Here is a 9,257-nt window from a genome sequence, read left to right on the forward strand (position 1 = left end):
TAAAACTTGGTGTCGTGAGAAGCAAGACAGAATACCACACTTATACATTTTTATACTACATTCACTGCATTTGTAATGAATAGTCCATATTTAATATAACTTGAATCATAATATGACCATTTTGATTAATCTAAATTTCTGCTAATAAAGACTGGATTTCCGTCTCATCGTAGCATAGGTTTATTAAGATAACAAAGATGCACTTATAAAAAACACACTGACAGTGTACAGCAATGACAGTGGTTGGTAATACAGCACCTAATTTAACATGAGCAGAAGGTATAGCACAATCATCACAGTGTACACTACAGATCCTCAAGTGGGAAGAGTATTAATCCAAGTATAGTCCAGTATTTCTAAAAGCACAGGAATCTAGGTTCATGTAAGCCCTAATATCCATCCATTTTCTGCACAAGCAACAGCTTCATCCAGAGCATCCCCTGCATCCACAGTGAGTGCATTCAATAATCCGTCCCTATGGAAAAACCATTTATAATTTTTTAATGTCTTTTATTATTGCACATAATCCCACTCTACATTTCCAATAATTAAGCATGCTAAAAGCAACATGTTAAATTATCGCTTCAAGCACGCTTGTTTAAGTCCGCATTAGCTAATTGCCAAACGAACAAATACAAACCCATAAATGTATGAATAATGTTGAGAAACCTCATTACTTTCCTTAACAAATAGCTTACAAAGCATAAATAGCCCACATCAAAAGATTTGTCAAGATAAAATCAAGGAACAAATTGGTCACCAGGTTGTTACATGAGCAAACATTACAAACAAAACACTCACCACTTCCAGCTTGCTCTTCGGCACTCTGCAAATGCAGTTGGTTCCAAAGTTAGTATCTCGGATCTGGATACAGCGCAGACAGCACAGGTTTTCGTAACCTTGCTTCTTCCATTTTGCAATCAAATTTTTGTCAGCATATCCCTCCTTGATACAATACTCATAGAGCTCTGTGAGGTTAAATAGCATTCAATTAAGTTACTGGACCTTACGAAGTCTAAACATCCTAAAATCTAAGTGGTGGCTTCTTCTGATTCAAAAGTCATAAGAGTCTCATCGCCATGTCCCTAATAAATAATGTCCCTCAAGTACAGAATTACTTTTGAGAAAATATTTTTCATACACAAAATGCATCTTAAAATTCCCCACACATTACATCACCTTTCTCATTTTGAGTACTGGCGTTCATTAAGAATGCCAGATGAATAGACCTACCTCTGCTTATAGCCTTTCTTTTGTAGAACAGGTCAAAGATGTAGCGACTTCGCTGATGGTGGAGTCTGAAAATAGGCCACAGCGATTCCACCTTTCTCTTCCCCTCATGGGGCTCCGTTTCAGCTGGAAAAAAAGTTAATAAAAAGGTTAAGAAAAAGGCGGTCAGGGCCCCAAATGACAAAAAAAGGTTTCTTTAACTCATTATATTCCTTTGATTTATCTTCTTGTTCTAGAATACCAGTTTCTTTTACGTTAATGTGCTCATTGATAGACGTGGACTGTACGGTCCTTTGCACTGCAGCGAGATTTCCAATCCTGCTCCTTGAGAGCCACTATTCAGCTCATTTTCGAGGTCAACCTCAAATAATCCATTTGGAAAGACGTGAACAGGTGAGGTATGAATAATTTAGTTGTGACTCACAGTGGTATTTAAGAGTGCGTTGGTACTTTCGTGCCTAAACATTTCTAAAAGCAAAACTGCTGAGTGTTTGGAAAGGGGTTGTTACAATATTCGTAATAAGACAAATGACTAAACAACTTCCTCATACAGCAACACAAACAACAACAACAACAACAACACTAATATTGCCAACACGCGTGGTTAAGTGTTAAAGAAAGCAAGAATGGTTATGTCTGGTAAACCAAAGTTTTATTTCCCGTGCTCGACAGGAATGTTTCCCTTGCACCACTCCGCCGCGAGTCAATTTTCATACGTTGTCCCCTCACCTTCCCTCATTTTCTGGTCCAACTCATCTAGAGTGGGCTCAATGAGTTCCCATCCGTCTGGAGGTGGTTTTCTGCTCCTCTTCACTTTAGGCATCTTGTGAAACACTATCACGTCTCTCCACAATCGCTTTCCTTGCTTATTTACTCGCCTCCGGAACCTTCGTTTATTGTACTGGTCTTTTTGTCTCTTACTAATGACGTCACACACGAATGAAGGGGACCCTTTTCACCATGACAACATCCCGTCTTACAAAATGGACGCGACATTTACAAGTATTTTACAATTAACACATTTGAAAAAAAACGTGCGATTGATTATTGAACATTTTATTTTCTGCTTCATAATACATTCTATGTATTCTTAAGTTTGTTTGATCTTTTACATGACAGGGAGATACAAAACGCTTTAAAAAAGATATTGCTACTAGACTCAACGATATTGCATCATGTTTGTCCACCTGTCCAATGCCTGAGAAATTAGTAACCCATTTTTAATATTACTTTTAAAAGGGAAACGTGTTTGTCATGTATTGGTTATTTAATGTGCAAAACAAATAATGTAAGTGACCTATGTACTCGTTTTTTCCCGTAATAGTTCCACGATATTATTGCTTTTTACAACGTACGAGGAAGATACATAGACAGCTAAATGAAGAGGTCTTCGTATGACGAGTTTCTCAGGCAGGGGTGGCGTAAGAAGCAGTTTCGATTTCTTAGTCGGTTCTTTTTAAAACTTACATTTGGATTTGTAATTTAAGCGAGTCAGAATGCCAAAAGGAGGTGAGGAACTGTTATAACTTAAATCTTAAGTCCGTGTCAGCTGTCAAACATTTAATACACTAGCAGCTACATGTAAAATCCTGCTGGACGTGGAAGGCAAAGTAAGAAGTAAGATTTCTCCTTAAAGACAGAGCAATGTATTTATGAATGTGATGTCTGGATTTGTCATAATTGCCTTCCAGCTGTCCATGGTTACCTGAAAGCATTAGTTACTTAAAAATGCCAGGTTCTGAGACCGGAGTAATACAGTGATGGTACATTCAGGTGCATCAGTAGATCACAGAATCGTTTTATTTTGTTTTTTCCTCTTCTTTTCACCTTTTCTAGGTAAAAAGGGAAGCCATAAGGGACGCATGAGGACCTACACTAGCCCCGAAGAGATAGACGCTCAGATGAAAGCTGAGAAAGAGAAACGGAAGGTGGGGATTTGTAGAGCTGCAGGTTTCAACTTTCGTTTTAGTTTGTGAAATAAAATCTGAACTCACCCATGAATAAGGCGATGTTACAACAGACCAAAATGTCAGTCCAAATAACATTTAAATAATGGGAGTTGGATCTGCTTTCGGTCGTCATTTAGCGTTTTTCTCTCGTCTTTTTTCCTGTGTAAGATCTCCCTGTCACGTTCAAGAGATAAGCAGTTCGTATAGTTGGGTATTTTAACTCTGACACAACTATTATTCATTTTCCTTGAGTTTCATTTTGGGTGCTCTTCATCCTTTTACCATATTTTTTGTAAACTCTTCAAGAATAAATATTCTTGTGAAAATCATTTGGAATCCTCATCTCAAAAGATTTTAAAGCCAACGCCCACCAAAAATAAATGTCCAGTAACATTAGATTTAGGAGAACTGGTTGCTGCGGTTTGAGCCCAGTGGCTGTGAGCCCAGTAGGTGGCACTCTTTCTTCCCAATCGCAAATCACAGAACCAAGAAGGCTAACGCAACGCTCTGTAACATTCCTCACTGTGAATTCATCTCTGTGATTTGAAGATTGGATGTCAGCCTTTGCAAAAGGTGAGCTTAATAAGAGTGCAAATCTCTCAGAAAGCGAAAGCTAAAGGAAGGTCATAAAACTGTTCTCGAAGCAACCTTAACATTTTAAAAGCTTAAACTAAAGGAAAAAAAAACTGGTTTTACTGGAGTTGCGATAAATTCGTCACCTTTAAATAGAAGATTTAAATAATTGTGAGACTTGCAAAATTAAATGTAGTCCTTTATCCAAAGAAGAGCAGACTAAAGTCATTTTAACTTATGTGCTTGTGCTTAGCCTTCCTTGACCTGAACCTTCCTTTACCATTCAAATGTTTTTAGGATGAGGAAGAGGGAGCAACAGTAAGTGACAGCCATGTGGAAGAAAAGCTCCCTGAGTCTGATTCCGAAGACAGCGAAGACGAAGGCAGCCAGGTAGTCGGCGCTAATTATCAAGCTGAACAGCATATTAAAGTAAACCATATATATGGGCAAGGCACGGACCTATAAGAGCTACTCTTTTTCCTTTCTTCTGCAGAAGAGAAGAGGTGTGGAGGGCTTGATAGAAATCGAGAACCCGAATCGAGTAGTACAGAAAGTAAAGAAAGTGACTCAGCTGGAGCTTGAGCAGCCCAAGCAACTATCCCGAAGAGAACGGTAAGAGCCGTCTCTATAGAAGCGTACAACTTTTATCCTTATTGCCTAGGAAAGGAGACAGACTAAAATAACAGCAGTTGTTAGAATGGATCATTTTGTAATTGTGATATAGACAATTGGGCACCATTTTGAGGTGATTTAACATTTTGAATATCCAGATGGCTGAAAATCAAGAAAGAGAAACAAAGAAAGGAAGCAATAGGCCCCACTGATGAAGAAGACAAAGCCTGTGTGGCAGCCATGTTGATGTCTCGCCCAATGTCAGCGCGCTGTTATTTGCTGTGAGGCCAAGTCCTCTTTGGTAATCAGTCCAAAGTTTAATATAGATACAGTGCCTTGCGAAAGTATTCGGCCCCCTTGAACTTTTCAACCTTTTGCCACATTTCAGGCTTCAAACATAAAGATATAAATTTTTTATTTTATGTGAAGAATCACCAACAAGTGGGACACAATTGTGAAGTGGAACGAAATCTATTGGATTTTTGAAACTTTTTTAACGAATAAAAAAAATGAAAAGTGGGGCGTGCAAAATTATTCGGCCCCCTTGCGTTAATACTTTGTAGAACCACCTTTTTCTGCGATTACAGCTGCAAGTCGCTTGGGGTATGTCTCTATCAGTTTTGCACATCGAGAGACTGAAATTCTTGCCCATTCTTCCTTGCAAAACAGCTCGAGCTCAGTGAGGTTGGATGGAGAGCGTTTGTGAACAGCAGTTTTCAGCTCTTTCCACAGATTCTCGATTGGATTCAGGTCTGGACTTTGACTTGGCCATTCAAACACCTGGATACGTTTATTTGTGAACCATTCCTTTGTAGATTTTGCTGTATGTTTGGGATCATTGTCTTGTTGGAAGATAAATCTCCGTCCCAGTTTCAGGTCTTTTGCAGACTCCAACAGGTTTTCATCCAGAATGGTCCTGTATTTGGCTGCATCCATCTTCCCCTCAATTTTAACCATCTTCCCTGTCCCTGCTGAAGAAAAGCAGGCCCAAACCATGATCCTGCCACCACCATGTTTGACAGTGGGGATGGTGTGTTGAGGGTGATGAGCTGTGTTGCTTTTACGCCAAACATATCATTTGCATTGTGGCCAAAAAGTTCGATTTTGGTTTCATCTGACCAGAGCACCTTCTTCCACATGTTTGGGGTGTCTCCCAGGTGGCTTGTGGCAAACTTTAGACGAGACTTTTTATGGATATCTTTGAGAAATGGCTTTCTTCTTGTCACTCTTCCATAAAGGCCAGATTTGTGCAGTGTAAGACTGATTGTTGTCCTATGGACAGACTCTCCCACCTCAGCTGTAGTTCTCTGCAGTTCATCCAGAGTAATCATGGGCCTCTTGGCTGCATCTCTGATCAGTCTTCTCCTTGTCTGAGCTGAAAGTTTAGAGGGACGGCAAGGTCTTGGTAGATTTGCAGTGGTCTGATACTCCTTCCATTTCAAGATGATCGCTTGCACAGTGCTCCTTGGGATGTTTGAAGCTTGGGAAATCTTTTTGTATCCAAATCCGGCTTTAAACGTCTCCACAACAGTATTACGGACCTGCCTGGTGTGTTCCTTGGTCTTCATGATGCTCTCTGCGCTTTCAACAGAACCTTGAGACTATCACAGAGCAGGTGCATTTATACAGAGACTTGATTACACACAGGTGGATTCTATTTATCACCATCAGTCATTTAGGACAACATTGGATCATTCAGAGATCCTCGCTGAACTTCTGGAGTGAGTTTGCTGCACTGAAAATAAAGGGGCCGAATAATTTTGCACGCCCCACTTTTCATTTTTTTATTAGTTAAAAAAGTTTCAAAAATCCAATAGATTTCGTTCCACTTCACAATTGTGTCCCACTTGTTGGTGATTCTTCACAAAAAATAAAAAATTTATATCTTTATGTTTGAAGCCTGAAATGTGGCAAAAGGTTGAAAAGTTCAAGGGGGCCGAATACTTTCGCAAGGCACTGTATAGTTGAGTTTTAAGGTGATAGATATAGTCTTAAAATCTGAAGCTGAAGCTCAGCAGGTGTCAGCCTGGCCAGTACCTGGATGGGAGACCTCGTGGGAAAAACTAAGGTTGCTGCTGGAAGTGGTGTTAGTGGGGCCAGCAGGGCATGCTCATGGTCTGTTCTACACTATACTGTAAAATGGCTGTGTCCTTTGGATGAGATGTAAAACCGAGATCCTGGCTTACTGTGCTCATTAGAAAATCCCAGGGTGTTTCTCAAAAATAGTAGGTGTTATCCTAGCATCCTGACCAAATTTCCCATTGGCCTTTAACAATCATGGCCTCCTAATAATCCCCATCTCTGAATTGGCTTCATCACTCTGCTCTCCTCCCCACTGATAGCTGGTGTTTAGGGAGCGTACTGGCGCCCTATGGCTGCCAACTCATCATCCAGGTGGGGGCTGCACACTGTTGGTAGTGGAGGGGAGTCCCCATTACCTGTAAATCGCTTTGAGTGGAGTGTCCAGAAAAGCGCTATATAAGTGTAAGGAATTATTATCATTAGTTAAATATATCATCCTGATGAATATCGGTGAGTGATTCACAAGTGTGTGCCCCATTGAACATTTGCGGGAAGAGCTTGGATGACATGTGGCGTCTAGGGGTCAGAAACGAGTGAACAGGCACTTGTTCTGACTGTCTGAGAGGATAGCAATGCAGACCTTTGTGAAACGCGTCACAGATGCACAGCTTGTGTTACTTCCAGTGGTGGCTATAGAAGCCAGTAGCCTGTGTTTTTTTTACAGTAGACATCCTGCTGATGATAGATGTTTATCAGCCTATTGAAGTCACCTCTGTCATGTCTGCTCAATTTTGAACTTCAGCAAAAAGACGTTCTGTGATAATTCTTGGAAGTTGCTGGAGTTGTAATGGCAATAGTAACAGTTAAAGTAAGGCTCACGATTCGTTTTTGTACCGATGATCACAGTGACTGGGCCCTTTTTTTGTTGTTGTTGTTGTCGGTGCTCTTAACAGAGAAGAAATCGAGAAGCAGAAAGCGAAGGAGAGATATATGAAAATGCACTTAGCGGGGAAAACGGAGCAAGCCAAGGCCGACCTGGCCCGGCTCGCCATCATCCGGAAACAGCGAGAGGACGCAGCCAGGAAGAAAGAGGACGAGAGGAAAGGTGAGCCAGGTGGCAGAGGGACTTCTCCGGCCATGCAGCCAAACCGAAATCCATCACATCTCAAAAAAATATTGCATTGGACTGTCAGACTGCTGGCTTTCTGTTGGCTAAGAGTTTCTGCTCAGCAGGAAGTAACTGAGCAGCATGCTGTGTTGTGCAGTGCCCAGATCAGTGATGTGATTTGGAAGAGTGCTGTCTATTTGAACATAACTGTTGCTTGATGTTCCTCTCTTTAGCTAAAGAAGCAGTGACCGCAGCAGCAGCAGCAGCGAAAGGATTGCATACCTTGTCTCTCAATAAATGATGGGAAGTCCAGTGACCCCAGGGAAGTGCACCCCTTCTGTTCAAGGACTGCTGCAGAATCTTCTCTAACTGATGGCCTGGCTGTTGAAGACAGACCGTCTGTGACAAGGACTTTAAAGTGTGCAATAATTTATGGTCGCGTGAACACTGTAGATAAGAAGATTATTCTATGGATAGAATCAATATTTTATTTGCAAAGAAGATCATGTCTGGAAATCTCCAGTATTTAGGTGCTGCGTGCTGGAGTGTGCTTATCAGCCTTCTGCCAAAGTGAAACAAGGAGTCTATTTTATTTCAACCAATTTTAAATACTTTAATTGCCATATAAAATTCTTTCATGATTTAAACTTGTCTCTAATATTAGCCTTTGCACTTGATGCCACAGAAGTTGGGAACAGCATTTGTATACACTCCTTACTATGATATGAGGCTAAGCTGTAATGTGGGGAATTGTGTGCATCATCTGTTTTGTCATTTCTTTCATGTTTGACCGATTTCAGCCTTATCAGGCTTCCATCTCAAAGAGCCTTGCAAAGACACTGGACCTGTACCTGAATGTTCGCTCTTGAGATGGGAAAATTGAGCCTGGGTTTTCCGAGTTAATTCTGAACTTTCCTTTTGAGCCTCTAATCAAACTGTAACCTGTAAACAAAATATATAATATATATCCCCAGAAGCTCCCCAGCATTGTACAAGTCATCTTGAATCAGATATATTCTAAAAGGGTTCCAGAATATTGTGGAAAAAATGTTAAATAAACTCCAGCAGAAATCTATTCCACTGGGATATGTGGTGATCACATTCAGAACATGTTCTTCCCAAACTCGGAAGCCTAGTTTCTAGGGAATCCAGTGTATTTATACAATATGTGTAAAGAATGTTTATAATATGTGTTGCACATAACTTTTATATCTCTGGAAGTTCTATCTTGGGCATGCCTAATTCAAGTTCATTAAGTCATCTGGTTCCGCAAGTTGGAAACATTTCTGAATGCCAGCTGACAGTCACAGCATAGGTTTAGGCTTTGATAGTTACCAGTGGTTTCTGTACATGTCTCAAGATACAGTATTCTCTGTTGGTAACACAAATCTCTTGCACATGAGTTTGCTGACAGGCGTGTAGCATATATATGTACAGTATATGAAAGCACCTGTTCCTTGACAGAGACATGTGAAACCAGGCTGGCTATTACACCCAAAGCTATATATGTGCATGTTGGATACCCAGGCTGGTGTAGTCTGTTGCAATGAGGATAGCACTGTCACCCCAGGGTGAGCTGACACTTAGAAATAATGTATTTTTTCGTGTCTGGCATTGCACTGTGTATCTTTTGTACTCTCACCAGTTTTTGTTTTATTATATAGTCTAAAGGGGGGGATTAACAACAATCAATTAGCTGCAGCAAGTACAAAAAAAATCAATAGCCAATATTTGATCTAAAATCGTTTTCTGGGCAATGACAT

General features: G+C 40.5%; 2 protein-coding genes across 4 annotated transcripts; one reads left to right on the forward strand and one right to left on the reverse strand.

Annotated features, from left to right (window-relative positions):
- Window positions 1-164: 164 nt before the first annotated feature.
- Window positions 165-2,166, reverse strand: bud31 (BUD31 homolog). Its single transcript, XM_006637123.3, has 4 exons — window positions 1,960-2,166; window positions 1,234-1,356; window positions 802-968; window positions 165-475 (listed from the first exon to the last, which is right to left on the reverse strand). Exons 1-4 carry the CDS (start codon window positions 2,051-2,053, stop codon window positions 425-427), a joined length of 435 nt encoding a protein of 144 aa, XP_006637186.1. The 5' UTR covers window positions 2,054-2,166; the 3' UTR covers window positions 165-424.
- A 3-nt stretch (window positions 2,167-2,169) lies between these two features.
- On the forward strand, window positions 2,170-8,569 carry pdap1b (pdgfa associated protein 1b). 3 transcript variants are annotated; one of them, XM_015360484.2, is made up of 6 exons: window positions 2,170-2,232; window positions 3,067-3,158; window positions 4,050-4,142; window positions 4,246-4,364; window positions 7,340-7,491; window positions 7,728-8,569. In XM_015360484.2, the coding sequence occupies exons 1-6, from the start codon at window positions 2,214-2,216 to the stop codon at window positions 7,793-7,795; spliced, it is 543 nt and encodes a 180-aa protein (XP_015215970.2). In that variant the 5' UTR covers window positions 2,170-2,213; the 3' UTR covers window positions 7,796-8,569. The 3 variants fall into 3 exon arrangements, with proteins under 3 accessions (XP_015215970.2, XP_015215971.1, XP_015215972.1); XM_015360485.2 differs by lacking the exon at window positions 2,170-2,232 and adding an exon at window positions 2,552-2,739; XM_015360486.2 differs by lacking the exon at window positions 2,170-2,232 and adding an exon at window positions 2,768-2,847.
- The last annotated feature ends 688 nt before the right edge of the window (window positions 8,570-9,257 follow it).

This window comes from Lepisosteus oculatus, chromosome 19 (assembly GCF_040954835.1).
Source record: "Lepisosteus oculatus isolate fLepOcu1 chromosome 19, fLepOcu1.hap2, whole genome shotgun sequence".
Classification (NCBI taxonomy): domain Eukaryota; kingdom Metazoa; phylum Chordata; class Actinopteri; order Semionotiformes; family Lepisosteidae; genus Lepisosteus; species Lepisosteus oculatus.